We start from the raw sequence: 17,332 nt of genomic DNA on the forward strand, positions 1-17,332 counted from the left end.
CTGAAAACAGGAACAATTCAAATATGGAGATAAGGCAGTTCAGCTGTAGAGCAGCCTGAAGAATTATTCCAGCATCCATAAACAGGCAGCAAAGCTCTGCCATTGGGTATTCAGTGAATTACTATGAAGATGAGCAGCAATGCACAGGGCTTGAAGAAACAGGGGCTGAAATCAGATAACCTGTCAGTTCCAACTGCTTTTTCACCTCCAAACTGGAACTTGAATTAGGACATGGAATCACTGCTATACAGATCCCTCTCCAGCAGGTGCTGATCCAGCACAGTACTGCTGCAGTGCATTGCCCAGGCAGGGAAGGGGCCATATGAGGAAGGTTCCAGTCCAAACTGCCACGTCCCAGCAGGGCAGGACAGTGGTCTAGACCCTATCCCCAGCACACATACCAAGGTGTGGTGCCATCTGAGCAGCCTTTGCCCATGAATTCTTAGCAACACACAGCTCTACTAGCACCGTTTCAGAGCTTATTCTGTACTTGACCATCAGCTTGACCTGCTGATGCAGTTCCCCTCCCATACCCAAAATGGTCATTGGTCCTGGGCTAAACTCTACCAGTGGGGACTGTTTGCCACTGGTCTCCTGGGGCAGGCTCAGTTTATGCCAGCTTGCTACTGCACACCAGCTTTATTTCAACAGGTAACTGCAAGCCTGGTATCACAGCTCACAGGATGTGCATTTTTCATTTGGCAGATGGAAGTTGGCTTTACAGGAAAATAAAGTACAAATTTGTTGTCAGAAACTTAGATGGGGGAAATCAGTGTTATCAGAGGACTGGACAGTGAGCAAAGCACTGACCTTGCCAGGAGCAAAACAGAGCTGGGACTGGCAGTGCCTGGTGCGAAGTCCTGAAAATCAGGCTGATGGGAAAGCTGCTTTCTGATCACAGCCACTCTCTTATCATTAAATGGAGTACATAAATATAAGCAAGCAAGCATTAGGATTTTGAACATTAAGAACAGGAGGTTGAAACAGTGGGAACAGGTACAGCAGGTGGCAGAAAGCCCAGCACTTATGCCAGGAGACTGTTCCATAATCAAGTCTGAGCTCACCTGCTTAGAACAGCATGGGTGGCTCACCACCCTTTTACCAAGGAGCTGGATTTGACTAACAGCAGGCTCTTAAAAGGATTCAAATGAGCTCCTGCTGTGGATTTGAAGTGACCGAGGTCTGTACTTCCACAGCACAGTTCTCTGTATGGAAGGGACTGAACCAGTGGCAAGGGGCAGTTTTGGGGATTAAAACACATTGTAAGAATTACATTCCCCACTCACCTGGTCACATGCTCACCAACTGCTCTCTAACAAACAGCGGCTTGATGGTTTTAATTCAGTAAGAGACAGACCAGTTACAGGACACAAATCCTCCTGACAGCCCCAAGAAGTGACCCAAGAACTCCATTTCACGGGGATGGGCCGACTCCTCCCCACCTGTGTCACAAACCCCGACCTGCACAGCAGCAGGTGTGATGCACAGCACAGAACAAGGAGCACCAGGGCTCAACCTCCACCCTGGGCAGGATATTTTTAGCTTCTAAAGAAATCTGCTTTGGCAAAGATTCAAAAATACCTTCAGATCTAAGATAGAGAGCCTTACTGTAATATTGTAATCCAATTCAAAGAGATTCCGCAATTAAACAGGTTTGAGCCAGGAACCAAATGAGTTTTCAGTACCTTCTTCTTTTGATCCCATTAGGTACTACCAGCTCTTCATGAGTATGCACCAAGCTTGGGTGTGTAGTTTGTTTCTGTTGTTCCTGAAATGCACCCTTGCCCACTTCAGTCGCTGCAGTTTTTCCAGCCATAGCACAGAACCAGTAGCTGGAAGCAAAACTTCCTGCAATCCAGGCGTGGGGAAGTGTCGGATATGAAACACAGCACTTCCTACCTGCACACATCATGGAACTGGATGGCTGTCAAAGGTCTGGCTTAAAAGCCAGCAAGGAGATGTTATCCCTCTGGTGCTTCTGCACTGCACTGTAGTTTCCCTGAAGAGCCACACATCCCTGCAATGAAACCTGGGATTCTCCAGCACGGGGAGTTCAAGTGCACACAGACCATGCAGCAAAAGCCAGAGAAGTGGTTTGGGTTGGATTTTTCAACAAATAAACTTACCACTACACATCTCCCCAGCTAAATCAAAACAAAAGCAGTCAAGTCAGTCTATGCTTTAATGGAAAAGGTCAATGCCTTAACTACAAAATATATTTAAATACATAAATAAGTTACTGTAAGAAAAATAACTGCTTGAACATTATACCTCTGTCTTGCATAAACACCACATCTGCACTTAAGCTCTGATGCTCTCTCCATGAAGCTTTGGCCCACATATTTTCCAGCTGACAGCTTAACTACAATGCTACCTTTGGAATTCCTTCCCCCTACGGTGGAGTAGGAGACTGAATGAGGCATTATGTGCCTCTGTGCCACTGCTGCTCCCTCCTTAGGAGGAGGCTGTTCCCACACGCATTATCCTGAACAGGGTGTTGAAGTTGTTGCTTCTTATTGCATCCCGACAAGCACTTATCACCTGTGTTTTGGGTTTGCCAACTGCAAAGAGACAAAAAGGAAAGAAAAGAAAAAACACTTCAGTTACTGAGTAGGAAACTGGTAAAAATGCTTATTCGATCCAGTCTCAAAATTCAGGGGTTTCTTCCAGATATTTTTTAAACACATGGTGAAACACCTCCTTTTTTCTAATACATAAATAAAAAACCTTTCTTTAAAGAAGAATCATCTGTAGTTCTGTTTTAGGAAAGCTTAAAGGACTCGCTGGACGGGGAATGCTATGGACAAAAAAGTACCTCCTTCCCAAAAGGCCTATGGGACTGATAATACAGATAAAACAGCCCTGCTTAAGTTGGTAGTTGCTTTTTTTTAAAAGCAGAATTATAAACTAAGAACTGAAATACTACTTTTAGAATTATGTTCAACAGAACTAGGAATTTCTGTATCATTCAGAAAGCTGGAAACTACTTTAAACTGTTCTTTCTAAAACTGTGATCCCAGATTACACTGGATGCTGACAGTTGACTGGTACAGGCAATGGGCTACAACTGAAAAAAGGAAGATTATTTCTACTACTTGAGTTTCAGGCCAAAAAGCCTGAGGTCACTTTAACTAACCCAGGTGGCCTCTGGGACACACCCCATCTGCCTCACCAGGGCCTGAGACTCCCCAGTCCCTCCAAAAATCAGCCTCACCCCGCAGCCGCCCAGCCCTCTGGATGGCCTGGTTCACAGCCTTCAGATTGTTCAACAGCTCCGTGTGGTTGTTGCAACGAATTTTGTACTGATTTATTAAGTCTCTGTTCAGGTCATACAGCTCAATGTACCGAGTCTTCATGTTTTTCCTGGGGGAACAATTGGTCCAGTTATTTGTGTCTCTGTGGACAAGAAAGTCACTCCTGGTTTGTCAATGTAAAGGTGCAGCAATATGTGGCTGTGATGGCTACCACAGTCTGCCAGCTATGAGACAACAGACTTGGCTAAACATGTCGGTTATACTCATCATTTTACTTCTAAAAAAAAGTGCTCTACTGTAGTTATTTTACCCAGCAAGCCAAAGTGGAGATGCCACTTTCCCCAGTGAAAGTACCACTGCCCTGCAGTAGCTCAGACACTGCTGCTCTTCACAGTGAAGCTCAGACATTAGCAGAACACAGCAAACTGGAGTGAAAATACACCTAACATTTCTTGTTGTTCTAGAAAGTTCACACACCACAGACAGCTTTTCCTGCCTTCTTCCCTTCATGTATCTTTTCTAACATATCTCACCATCTTGAAGTAGATTCATCTCACCTGCTCTACACTAAGCCCTACCCTTGCCCTCTCACTTTGCCCTGACTGGTTTTCCACCCAAAGAACGAGACAAGGTTCAAAGACAGCTCATGGTGGGACCAGCAAAGGTACAATTCTACATCAAAAGCTGTAACTAGGCAACTCCTGTATCACACCAACAGTTTTTTGTGCTGTTTTCTGCCTGAAAAGCAAAGACTGGCTGTTCTAAACCCAAAGCACACGAGGTAGGCAGCAGTGGCTCACATGTCTCCCAGGAGCCGTGCATCCTCCGCCTGGACCAGCATGCTGCGGATGAGGTTGGAGTGTTCAGCCATGTCAGCAGTGAGCCTCTGATTCACAGCGTGGTGTTCATCCACCTGTCCAAGGCAAGCAGCTCCTGAGCAAGGGTCCTGGGCACCCTGGGCACACAGGCTAAACCCTGGCCCAGTGAAATAGGACATAACATCACAACTTAACCTACCAGCAACCCTGAGACCACTCTCCTTCCCCTCACCCCAGCTGCCAGAGCAGCACCTTGGCCCCTGGAAGGGGGTGAGCAGGCTGAGATACACATTTCATGCCCTGCCCCAAACTCCCAGACAACATATTTACATCATCCTAAACAATTGACAGCTGGGGTCCACGGGTCTGTTCTACAGAACAAAGAACAGACCCAAAGTCAAGGGGGTCCCATGGAATATACAGCAAGCCACCGTTGGGCTGGTTTCCACAAAGAACATAAAGCAGTTTAGAGATCCTCTCATAAAATGCTCCCAGTGACTGCTCATCTGCCAGCTCAGAAATGCCCAGTGCCTCCTCACCTTCACCAGCACCTTCCGCAGCTCCTCAAAGTACGCGGGAAAATCTGCTTCCACCTGCAGATCCTCAATGGCCAGGAAGGAGGCCAGGGACTGCACAATGTCCCCAGCCAGATCAATGTCATCTGTGTTGATGGAAATCTGGCAGAAAGGAGAGAAAGCACTTCAGCACTCCTCCATGCCAGAACATCTGCCAGCATCTCAAAGCAGGTCCTTTACCAAGAGGCAAAACCGTTGCACGGGCAAGCTCTACAGCTTTCAGGAGACAAGGAGGCACCAATCTCAAAGGGGCTTTTATTCAGGCTTGGGATAGAGAGGCATCTGTGTGCACAAAGGACCAGTGCAGAAGTTACAGGCAACCTTTGTGCCTGACATTATGGCTCCCTGAAACCAGGCTGTGAGGAAACAAATACCCTCCTTCCTACAGATCTGCAGGCTAAGAAGTTTACTTCACTAACAGGCCCTGGGATTTTACCCACTAACAATAAACAGACCCAAAAGTTTCCAAAAGCATCCCTCTAACATGAGTACTTTCTCTGCCTGTTCAGTTGTCCCTCACCCTTAAATTTCACTGGATTATAATTAGGAGGGAGTTTCCCCTTGCCCATGAAGGTACTCACCTCTCCACCAGGCTTGATTTTGATGCAAAGCTGACCTGCATTACGAAGGGAGGTGAAGCAAACCTGAAAAGGAGCACTCTGAAACTCTGCATCCTCTGGCAGCAAGAAGCTCTGATTCAGCCACATAACGATCTTGCAAAAATAAAATTAAGAGCATCAGCCATCCCCTGTGTGTAAAGCCTGGGGAACCACACAGTGCCCCTGCACATGATATGCACCAGGACACCCTGGAAAATTCATTTACTAAATTTCATCCCCTAACCCCATGCCATGAACTTTTCAGAATGAGGAGAGTTGAATCCTTGCACCAAAGCTGAATATTCCCAAAAGAATCAAATCCAACAACCAGAGACCACAGCCTAAAGTCAAAACATAAGCCCAGGTCTGGAGACCAGAGAAAGCTGGGAAGCAAGGCTTGGTTCTACTGCAAGAAGTAAAAACTTTGTTTCATCTTGTTTTTTGTCCTGGCCATTTAATGCAGTAAAGGTCATGGAAATATGGCAGAGTCCTACAGTGAGGAAAACGACCAGCTCTAATTACTGCCATCCTACAATTCAGATCTTGTGGAACCAAAGCTACAACACTGCTGTTTATCTGTTTCCAAAGTGAGCCATTACCTGGGCACTCTGCTGCCTTCTTCCTGTTCCCTGCTCATTTACAAATTCAACACTCACTACCAGGCTCCTGCCCTTGGCATTCCATCAGCCAGCACACAGCAAACAAGATAATGTCTTAAACACCTTGTGATCTGAGGCCTTTAGTTCCTGCAGAAATTCCTGATGCTGGGAATGCCTCAACAGAGGCATCTTTTAGAGACAGAAAAAAAGCTGCAATACACAGGCTGTTCATGGAATAACCTTTCCTTTGCTATTGGAAATGTCAAGCTGATTGCAAACCCTCCACCTGTGAAGGACTGCAAAACAGGAATCAGAGTAGAAACTCACCCTTTGTGGCCTCTCATTCGTGGTACAGTTCACAAAGCTCAGGGGCTCCGTGGCTGAGTCCGGGCTGCTCAGTGCATACATGGAGAAGCGGGGCAGCTGTCTGGTCAGCTCAAACACGTGGAACTGGGTGCTGGCAGCAAGCCAAAGGGAAAACAGAGACACTTACTAACACAGCAGGGATTCACCTATTGCAATGGTTCCTGGTTCTTTTTTAGCTGGGTACTGGTATCAGCAGCCTCCAGTTCCATAATCAGCTGCTTACTGCTTCCCAGGAAGAAAGACCAGAACTTGGAAATTCCAGGCTTATCACAGGTTGTAAGACTCCTCCCCACTGCTGACATTTTTAATAATCCTTCCACTGGAACATACTGTCTAGGCTAATGCATTTACAATTTTACTATGTGATTGGGTATTTCCTTTCCAAGTTCACTGAAGTCTTATTAAAAGCAAAATAAAGACAAATAGAGAAAACAAAAAGGGAATTCAGTCCCACACATTCTTTCTGCAGTGGATGGCTCGCTCTCAAAACACACCTCCCTACCCAGGGATTTGAGGGCAGTCAGACTTTATCTGGTGAAGAGCTCAGCATCACAGGTGCAAGAGTGTTTTTAGGAAAGCATTCCAGCTCTCCTTCCAGTAACAGAACTAACGGTGCACTTCCCAAGGGACAAGCCTGAAGCCATGTCACTGCTGTGTCCTGGTCACACAGTGAGCCCTGGAGAGCAGCAGGGATCCCAACTCACCTGTGCCGGTAACCCACAAAGGCTTTGATGTGCAAATCCACCGGGACGTCTTTGGGTGGAGTGAGGGGAACACGAACACAGCTCGAGAGGTTCTGCAGACTGGGGTGCACCACATGGCTCTCTCCTTCAAATATGCCCTCAGCAAAGATCAGCACAGCACGGATGATTGTGTCTTAGCAACAAGGAAGAAAAAGCGGTTCCTAAATTAAAAGCTGTCCTCTGGCAACAAACTCACCACTATTTTCAGAATTCAGCATGGTAAACTCTCTATACCCCCTCCTCTGAATTGTGAAAACATGCCAGGTGACCAGGACCACCACATCTGGGCCTGACTGCATGGCTGGTGTTAGGTGAATTTGCTATCTTGGGGTAGTTCCAGTCTGCATATAAAGCCAGCTGAAGTCCAGTTGCATTCACACAACACTCTCACTAATTCAGCTGCAGGTTAATGTTTATAGTCAACACAAGGAGTGCTGCAGGGATCACCAACACTGGTTTCATCCAAGTTAAATGTTAATTGCCTTGGAATATAACAGATAACAAGAAGCAAATTCCATCAAACTCCTTTCCCCTAAGACCCAACAAAGGAACACAGCTTGATTCAAAACTGTGCAAGGAAAGAAACCACAAAGGGGACATTATAGACAACAAAGGGGAGACATGCAAACCATAAGCTAAATATAACTAAAAATTTGCATGAATTTACATGAAATGAATGTCAAAGGTTGCAGGTTACCACTCACCATTTGTGGTGGAAATACACAGCTCCACATGGGCAGACTGGCTGTCAGAGCCCAGATTAACTGAGAGGGCTGTCTGGAGTTGGGTGTTTGCTGGAATCACACCTCTCTGCCCATCAGCTTCCTTCAACTCAGTGTTCAGTTCAGCCTGTTAGAAAACACACACCCTTCAGTATCAGAATTTCAAGATTTCCAGTGAAGAAACCTAGAACACAGACACATAAGTAAGTTCTCTTTTCCTGCAGAAGAAGGTCTCATTACAGCAATGCCCAGACACTTCACACAGCTGTGAGTGGCAGCTGCATTAGGCACAGAGCTATGGATGCTTGGATGCAATTTTTTTGGGTGCTTTACTGTTGATGGAGCTCAGCTCTGTACCCAAACCTGTACTCAGAAAAGCACTTAACATATATCAGTTTTAAGCACAAGCTCATAGAATTCCAAGCTTTTGCTATGGTGGTTGTTTGCTGTTCAATTACAAGTTTGCTCTTTCCTCAGACTATCTTTGAAACTCTTTATTTCTGCATGTTCACCATCAAGCCACAAGTGCTTTTCCTACACCCTGGCAGTGCTCCCAGCCCTCACCCAGTGACCTGATCCTCTCACACGATCCCCTCTGACTCCCAAGTTGGCTTATGCACTGAAAATCACAATCTGCAGTCACAAGCCAAGGCTGAAGGGAATCCAGCTCCAAACACAACTGCTCCGGCAAGAGGAAGGAGCAAGGAAAGTGTTGTCTATTAAAATACAAAAAGCAAGTTCTGAACTTGCACAAGGAACAAGCCAAATGCATAAGCAGGAACCCGCAGCAGACAATCTTGCTGCACCCTGACAGGTTACAGCTCTGACTTGTCTGGACTGCCCCACAACCACTTCCCAGATTACTCCAGATTTATACCAACGGGAGGTGTGTTTTGGTCCTACACATTATCTAAGTTGTACCTTTGCATTTTCCTCATAATTTCTTAATTCCAGCAGCAGATTTTGTTTCTTCTGACTAAGTTCTCGGATCAGATCCTGCTCAGCACTCGTATCCATTAGGTTTCCTTTCATCTCCTCACCTCCTGGCAGATAGCCTCGGACTGTACAGAGACAAAACACAGCCAGTTTCAGCAAAGCCTTTCCCAGCCTCCCCAAAACTTTCTGTAGCAAGACTCTCTTCTATCACCTCTGCAGAAGACACTAAATCTGGTTTTCAGATGGTACTATTCAGCTGAAGACCTGAGCATTGATTTAGACCCACAGAGGCTCTGGTTTTCTTGGTGATCAGGACAAGACAAATGCACATTAAAAAAAAAAAAAACCCTGAATTGCCAACCTGCCTTTAAGCTGTACTCACCTGGCCAGACAAGTGCAGCACCCAGTCCTTTTGCAAGAGGATTCCCACTACAATCATTCTTTCAGGTGCTTAGGCAAGTTTGCAATTATGGAAAATTAGTAAAATGTGTACCTGGATTTCTAGAGCTGGTCAGAGGGTTGTTGCTGTCTGGAAGGGACTGTAAGTCACTGTCAATCAGCCAGGAAACAAGATTTACCCACAGCAGTTTTTCCCCAAATCAAGGGATACTTCACCTCAAGGGGTACAACCTGTTTCCCAGTAGTCCAGTGGAGCACAGAGTTCTGGACATATCTCTAAGTGTCTGTGCAGACAGAGGACCTGAACAGATAATGAGACAAAGGCACTTGCTCTAAACTTCCATTTTGCTCTAGGGCTGTGTGCTCTGATTGCAGCTGACAATGAAAGCCAGGGACAGAAGTCTTATACCTGCAAAGAATATGCTGCCTGACTGTGTATTACTGCTGCCCCACAAAAGTTGCATTCAGCTTGCCCACTGATGAAAGGACACGTTTTATTATTTCTGGGTGAATCATTCATTTAAAATGAGAGCAAGAGAGAAAACACAGTGCAATACAGAACACCTCATGTGAAAGGATGCTGGTCCCAAATAGAACTCTAATGACATTGCCCATATAATCCCAGCCACACCAACTAGTAAGGCCTAAAGGGATCCCCATTGTGCCAAGGCTTGTTTACAATGGAGCCATCAGAAAAGGATGGTCATGTTCAGTGATATAAACCTGCACAGCTCTGTAAGGATAAGGTTCTTCAGAACTGCCTAGACTGCACCCCTTCTGTAAGCTTGGGAAAAAGGTTTATATGCTGAAGTCCAAGTGCAGCAAATCCCCACAGCCTGTGATTAAGACAGACACCAAAATACTATGCTATTTAACAAGGACAGGCTTTTGTTTCAAATGGGTTGTGCCAGACCTGCTTGTCTCAGGCCACTGACGCCAAGCAGTCGGATAATCACACCAGTGTCTTTCCTGGAGCCATCCCTGTAAATTCATGCTGAGCTTATTTAAATAATCTGTGATCATATTTGTTTCCACTCACAGTAAGTAGGTCTGACTTTTTGAATGCATGGTGGGATAAATCCAGCACTTCTCAGGAGAGCATTTTCCAGGAAACAAAGCACTGTTAACATCTAAAATTTCTAATATAAAAACCACCTGCAGAAGAAAACCAAACCACACACACACTTAGCTCTCTAAACACCCTTATCCACTGTAGGGCGGCCAATAGAAAAAAAAAAGATTTCCTATACATTCATCTATTATAATGTAGCCTGAAGAACCAGAGTCTGTCCTGAATATCATTATCTTTGCATTAGGATGGGGCTTCTTCCATTAGACAAATGAATTTTGATGGCTTCTTGGATCATAATGAAACACACGCCGGTTCTCACAGAGAAGGTGATATTCAAAACCCCATTTCCAGATAGAGTAACTCAAAATTCCCTTCAAATAAAGCCAAGGGAATTTGGCATACAAAATGCTGGAAGCAAAACAATGTTTAGCTAAACTGAGATGATGTGAGGTGCCTGATATTATTGTGTATTAAATTAATATCCTGAACTGTGCTCTTACCTTCCCCATCAACTGAACAGCAGATTAACTGGGTGCTGCCATCCATCCTGTAATCCCCCTCCACCACTCCTGCAATTGAGGAAGCAAAGTTGTCCTTAAAGATGACCTCCCCAGTGCGGTCACTGCGGGCATCAACCTGCAACAACAGCAAAGAGTCCCAAGCCTCAGCATGAACAGAAAAGCCAGCTCCAAAACAGGCATCATGCCATCCTCTGAGCTGTTAACTGAAGGCCAGCTCCACTCACAGAACTGCAGGTGAAGCTGCAGCTCTGCCAATCTGAACACCACACGTGAAAAAAACACCATCCAGAAATGACCTCCAGGCAGACTCAGCTAGAGGGAACTGCCCTTCAGAGATGCTTCCCTAAGTTACACTCAAGGAAGGAGAGGAAGGGACTGCAGGTCTGCACTGGGAAGGCTATTCACATATGAATGCAGCAATGATGGGACTAAACCAGAAACAATGCAGTATTTACAGCCTGTCCTCCTGGCTGCAGCCCTTGTGCGGGGAATTATTTTTATACACAAATACCACAACCTTCAATTACCTCTCATTGGAGAAGAAGGGTGAGGGGGGCTCAGTTCTGTGCACTGTGTATTTTCCAAAGCACAGCTCCCAGCATTACTCTTTCTAGGAGCTATGAACTGTTTCAGATCAACAAGCTGGATAGAGACTGCCAGTGGAAAAGAACAGGAGTAAAGCAAGGAGAGGCTCTCTTTAACAATCACCTAATCCAACATAAGTTGCAACATATCTGGGCTCCAGACTGCCAGTTTGATATGAAGTTATTAAATTCCCCCAGGCTAATGACAGTAATGAGAGGTGTGAAGAAAAAAGCATAGCTTCACAAAAAAAAACTGGCAAGCTGCATCCAGGAGGGATGTGGCAGTTAAAACAGTCATTTCTGACAAAGGGGAATACCAAAGAACAGGTTTAAAAGACTAAAACTGAGTTGTATAGAATGCCTTTACATAAAATTAAATAATGCTTGATTAATCCTGCCACAGCTGAGACTGACGCTGCTCTCCTGTTACATAACTGCTTTGTCTTCCCTGTAGTTTGGGAACACTCAGGAAACACTGCAGAGGATTATTACCATGTCCTCAAGACACACCTGAAAAGAGACACTCAGGAGCTTTAGGATGTGGCATATGATCCCTGCTGCCACAGAAACAACTTGCCACACCTTTGCAACTGACTCTGAGCTAAGCAGGGGAAGCAGCTTTTCTCTGATCTTGCACTTGGCCCTGGACTCACCAGCCAAACTGGGTTTATTGCAATAGATCTTCAGTGTTCGGCTTTCTTTTTAATCTTCTGGGTTGCTGTTCCTCAGATAATTTAACAGCCTCGATCAAACACAGTTTCCATACCTACAGCTCTTCATTTCCCCCCTGTATAAACTCACCTTCCCATTGGACCAGCCAGTGATCAACTCAGGCACTCCATCAGAGTTCAGGTCAAACGCATGTATGCTCATTGCCTGGTTTTTTGACTGAGCACAGAAAAGAAAGAACAAATTAGGCTTGAGTATGTTTTCTGAATTGCACATGCTTGACACATGCAAGACTGGACTATGAGGCTACAGAGATTAAAGAAAGAAACACAATACTGTCTCTTAACAGGCAGTTTGAGCATTGCTATCTCTCAGGCCACACACACGTGTGAAATCTTGGCCCTTGCATTACAAATCTAGCCCACTGCTCTCAAAGGACCTGACTGTTCCTTTAAATACATTTCCATCAGGTACCAAGTCTCCTAGCAGCCTTCAAGCTTGCAGTGATGATATTCCAGCCCTGGACTAACCTTAATCCTCCAGTAGCGGGCTGTCCTGTCGTACACTCCGACGGTCCCGTTAGCAAGAGCGTAACCAAACCGACTGCCATACATGGGGCTGAGGGCAGTAATAGTCTGGTGGGGAAAGGAGGGACAGAGAGGATACAGCAGTGAAAACTTCTGCAACTTCAAGTAACAGGGAACAGGCTACACAATCTCTCATATGAACTCTACAGCACTTAAATGGTAAATCAGTCTGTTGCAGGAAGCACCGAGTACTGAAGATACTACTTTTTAAAAATCAGTTTGAAATCACCAAAGGCCTTGTAGGATTTCCTCACACAAGCTGCGTTCCCAGTGTTAGGACACACTTTAGCAAGGATTGCAGAATTGCCCTCCAACTGTGTACTTTGCCCAAGTATTTCCTACCACAGACAGCAACTGCTCACAGGATTCCTGTGGTCACCAGTGCTAACACACTGTCAGTGAAAAACTAGTCCAAACACACAACAGTCCTTAAGCATCAGGAGCTGAGGATGTCAAAGGTTCAACTTTACCTGGGTTAGGAAAGCCCTGCAGATATTATTGGTAGAAAATCTTTGCCCAAGATTAATGAGATAAAAATTAACAGCTTCCACACTTGGGACTTCTTTGGAACACAACTGGAACACCAGGCTAAGTATTACCTGAGTAAATAACAGCTCTGGGGAAACACCTGAGAGTCATAACTCAGCCTGTTTCTCACTCCTTCTAAGACCCATTCTTCATTAAGCTAAGGTTCTCAGTGCTTGGAAATGCAGGTTTTTCCATGCACTAGAGATTTTAATGTCAAGAGGAACAACTGCAATCATCTGTCTGGTCTTCTGTACAACGTAGTACCAGAGACTTCCTTCAATTAAATTCTTCGCCAACTTCTTATTTAAACTCAGCTGACTGTGCTCCTTGGGATTTTTTAGCATAAAACATGCAAACTCTTTATCCTTTCCATGCACAATTTTCTCCACAGTCTTTCCCAAGTATCAAACCCCTCTAAATTACAGGCACCCAGTAAGGACAAAAGTCCCCAGCAACAGTTAGAAACTCAAAGGTACCACTCTATAAATCTATACCTGATTGACCATTTATAAGAGTCACAACAGTCCACAGCTTCACTTTCACCAGTAAGTGATTAAACAGACAAAATGCAAACTGTTCAAGACTTCCAAACCAAGCACAGTGTATAAAGCTATTGTTCCCTGGATTTACCCTCCCAAAAAGAAAGGTTTAGGTGTAGCTGTGTCTTTCTAAATGAGAACAGTAGGATTATAACAGGCCTCCTAAGACTCTGCAGGTGTGAATTGAAAACAATTCTACCGTGGATCTGGAAATAAATCACACATGAGAGTGAGGGACCTTTAGCTTCCCTTTAACCAGAAATCACCACATGACCAGACTGGCCACTGCATAGCAGGATGTGTTACAGGCCCAGTTCTAATTCTAGCCATAGCAAAAGCCTCCTTTCCTAGGACGGTGGATTTGTCTTTTATAGCTCTCCCTAAGTGGTTTAATAGCTAAGCCTTCTAGTCCCACCTTGGGCAGGGGGGAGACCTCAGATCTTTAAGCACAAAGGCCTGTAACATGCCCTTACTCTACCTTGGCTCCAGAAGGGCTGTGAGAAGACTGAGAACACTCCTAAATGCTGTGAAAAGGCTTTTTTACTCCCTTCCAAGGAACCCAAATCTAACAGTGGAGGTCCTCTCTCAGTTCTTAAGCTAAAGAGCATCCCCTACACCTTTTATTTATCCCTCTGTAAACCTTTCTGCCCCATGCCTTACTTTAGCCACCACAGCCCTTCTTAGGCAGCCAGTGCATAACTCCAGCTGCAATACAAACTTCCAGTTTTGCTGGGCATCCCCCTTCTGCCCTGCCATGCACTGTCTGGATACACACAGGGGCAAGTCACATCATGATCATTGTGTCAACGCATTTGAGGAAATCTGTAGAAGAGATTGTTTTGCTCAGAGGACACTCAGAGCTTCAATCACAACCCAGTAACCTTAATCACCCTTGGACATGGCCCTGACTTTCAGCCAAACAATAGTCACTGTTCTCAGCTGGCTGAAGGTTTGTAAATAAACTGAGCAAAAAATCCCCCTGAGTAATGAAAGACATTATTAACTCTAACTTTTGCAGTTCTAGCAGAATAGATGCTGTGCCAAATAGTTAAGTAACTATTTAACTACACAATAAATCTGAACCAGAGAAGCTTTAGAGTACACAACGCTTTCAGCTCCATCAGCAACTACAATAAACATTAGCCAAAAGTAATTTACCTCTGTCTCTGACATCTCTGCCACGATCTCATCTTCTTTAAACACCCGGATATCAAAATCTTCAGAGCCAACAAGAAGCTGAAAAAAAAAAAAAGTGTATCTTAAAAATAGCTATTCAAGCTAAGGAAATAAAAAGAATATACACCAGGATCCAGAGGACAAACAAATATTCCAAGTCCAATGAAGAGGTTTTGACAGATGTTTGAAAAGTTGCCAGTGGAGCAAAAGTTACAGGATTTCAGAAGTCTCCTGTTGATCAAGTATTAGTTACTCATTTTTTTTTTGTCAAGCCAGTCTCTACAAAAGCATAGTGAAATATCTGGGGCAGGAATGAGAAAAGATACTTTGGAACCCCAAGGCTCTGCTCTTTTCTTACTGTAGAAGATTCAGTGTTACAATTCTTACCTGCAATTACATATATATATATATATTCCTATTGTTTGTCTCACATCATATCAGCAAGATGTGTGTTTCAAGTTATCTTCATTTTAAATCAGCAGAGCAAAGACTATTTCATTTCCCCATGTCATTATAAAGAAACAGGAGGACTGGATCTAAAGGCAAATTTCTTGATTTTACCAAATATAAGTGAAGCTTTTCACAGGATAGCTTCTTAAGAGCTCACTTTTACATCTAAGATGCTTATGAGTTGTTTTTCTGAAATTCAAAACCGAATTTATTAAGCATATTCAAGAAATACCACTGAAAGAGATGCCTTGCAACTGATGATCACAGGTATTTCATTGTATTGCTCCTGGTGTAGGGAATTAAAAAGAGAGAAGTTTTCCACTACAGTTAGCAATCAGTGCACCAAACCAGGCAGCAATGCTGTAAAGACTCCAGATGTGACTAGTTTAGCCACCCAAGGAGTGCCAGAGCACTGCTGCTCCTTACACATTGACTCAGCATTTTGCATGTCGTGTCCAGACCAGAGCCTGGGAAAGGCACAACTCCCACGCAAGGATCACTTCAACTGGTAATATAAATCAGAAATAATTGACAACCCAAGCTTTTTTATTATTATCATTTCACTACAAGACCACAAGAACAGCTGAAGTCATGTGTAAATGGTTACAAACCTCAGTTTTGCCATCACCATCAAAGTCACACAGTGCCAAGGAACGAACGTTGTCTCCAGTAACCTGAAACCAGAAGGACAGTCCTCAGTGCTGGTGACAGCTGTCAGAAGCTGAATTGGTTTTATTATCTCAGCTGCAACAGAACAGTTGACGCAGTCAGTGCTCAAGCAACATCTGAGAGCACTGAATGCACAACCAAAATACAATTTAAGGTCTGAGATAAATTAAGGAGGACCAACAACCAAATTAATATTCACACATAAAAACACCCAAGATGAATTAGTGCCATTGGAAGAGTCTTCTAACAACATCAAAACCATCATGCACAGCCTTACCGTCCAAAAACGGTCATTTCCTTCATAATCAAAGCCCTGCAGGGCACAGTTCCCACCAATAATAGCAAGTGGAGGTGAAATATCTCCAAGCTTTCCAAGAACTATTGCATTGGCTCCATCTGAAACCTACAGGGAAACATCAAAGGAAAAAGAAACAGCAAACAATAAGACATCAGAGTACACAAATCAAATAGAGAGCCTCCAACATTATCACTGTCGTTGTAGCTGAGCTCTGAATGCCTGTTAATTTTTTTTAATTTTGTCTTGCTTGGTGATGTGTGACATATTATGAAAATTTGCTCTTGCACACACAGACATACATCACATTCCCATCTTTATTTTGAAATACTGCAGATATTCTACAGACAAAATGTTCTGAATACAGTAGTAGAATTAATACATAGAACAGAAGCATAATTAATTGACAATGTAATGTAGAAACTGCGATCTTTGGAATGGAAAGAAACAGAAAACAATGGAGATACTAAAAAAAGCAGACAGTTAAATTGAACTTGCCTCTCTGTAAAACAAATCTGAGTTGTTATACACATCATAAGCCAACAAATTAGTCTGTGTTCCGACCAGAAGACAATCATAACCCAGCTGAGGGTTCAGCACTCCCGAAGCCAGACAAGTGATCCCTTGATTAATGTTGAGAAGAGAAATGTCCGAATCTTGGCTACTTGGCACCATTCGGTTTGTGCTTGTTCTCTGCCCTCGGGCATGAGGATTGTGAATAAAAACCTACAGAAACAAGGATATAAATATTAACACAAAGCATGTATCTGTGTATACAAACAGTAAAGACTATTGTTTGCATAATAAATGCGATGGGGAAGAAGGGCATTCACTTAACCTACATGAGGACAAAAGACTGGGGGGTTTGCTGACAATAGTATTTCTCACAGTTATTCTTTAACCTATACCAGAAAAAGGAAAATGGCAGGAAAAACTGCTCTGGCCAGTGGAGTTGCAACACCATTGTTTTGTTTGTTTCTGAAAATGACAACTGAGGAGTCTTCAGAGTAAGGCAAAAAAAAGCAAACCAAAGGGAACAACAACAAACTAAACAAATTACATCCAGCTGGTAACAGTGTTTGCAAAACACCCCAAACATTTAGGACAATTTAGCTGGTACCTATCTGTAACCTCCATCTGTGGGTGAGCACGGTTAATTTAAAAAGGAGCCTGTGATAAATAAGGTTTTATTCTCACTGACCAAATATTCAGTCACTGTAATTATCTGGAG

At 44.0% G+C, this 17,332-nt stretch overlaps 1 protein-coding gene across 1 annotated transcript; it reads right to left on the reverse strand.

Annotated features, from left to right (window-relative positions):
* Positions 1–2,164: 2,164 nt before the first annotated feature.
* Positions 2,165–16,823, reverse strand: BBS2 (Bardet-Biedl syndrome 2). The gene is made up of 16 exons (XM_018082611.1): positions 16,600–16,823; positions 16,084–16,209; positions 15,749–15,811; positions 14,670–14,747; positions 12,388–12,492; positions 11,990–12,076; positions 10,584–10,719; positions 8,598–8,737; positions 7,659–7,803; positions 6,916–7,087; positions 6,173–6,302; positions 5,229–5,360; positions 4,612–4,749; positions 4,055–4,167; positions 3,215–3,363; positions 2,165–2,561 (listed from the first exon to the last, which is right to left on the reverse strand). The coding sequence occupies exons 1-16, from the start codon at positions 16,774–16,776 to the stop codon at positions 2,455–2,457; spliced, it is 1,998 nt and encodes a 665-aa protein (XP_017938100.1). The 5' UTR covers positions 16,777–16,823; the 3' UTR covers positions 2,165–2,454.
* Between the last annotated feature and the right edge of the window lie 509 nt (positions 16,824–17,332).

The sequence above is a fragment of the Manacus vitellinus genome, unplaced genomic scaffold (genome assembly GCF_001715985.3).
Source record: "Manacus vitellinus isolate BGI_N305 unplaced genomic scaffold, ASM171598v3 scaffold_10_pilon, whole genome shotgun sequence".
NCBI lineage: Eukaryota > Metazoa > Chordata > Aves > Passeriformes > Pipridae > Manacus > Manacus vitellinus.

Coding starts and splice junctions, on each gene's coding strand:
- BBS2 (XM_018082611.1), bottom strand. CDS start 16,776: ATGGTGCCAAGTAGCCAAGATTCGGACATTTCTCTTCTCAACATTAAT. Junction 10,720..11,989: donor CTGGCTGGTCCAATGGGAAG/GTGAGTTTATAC, acceptor CTGTTGTTGCAG/GTTGATGCCCGCAGTGACCG. Junction 7,804..8,597: donor ATTATGAGGAAAATGCAAAG/GTACAACTTAGA, acceptor GTTTTCTAACAG/GCTGAACTGAACACTGAGTT.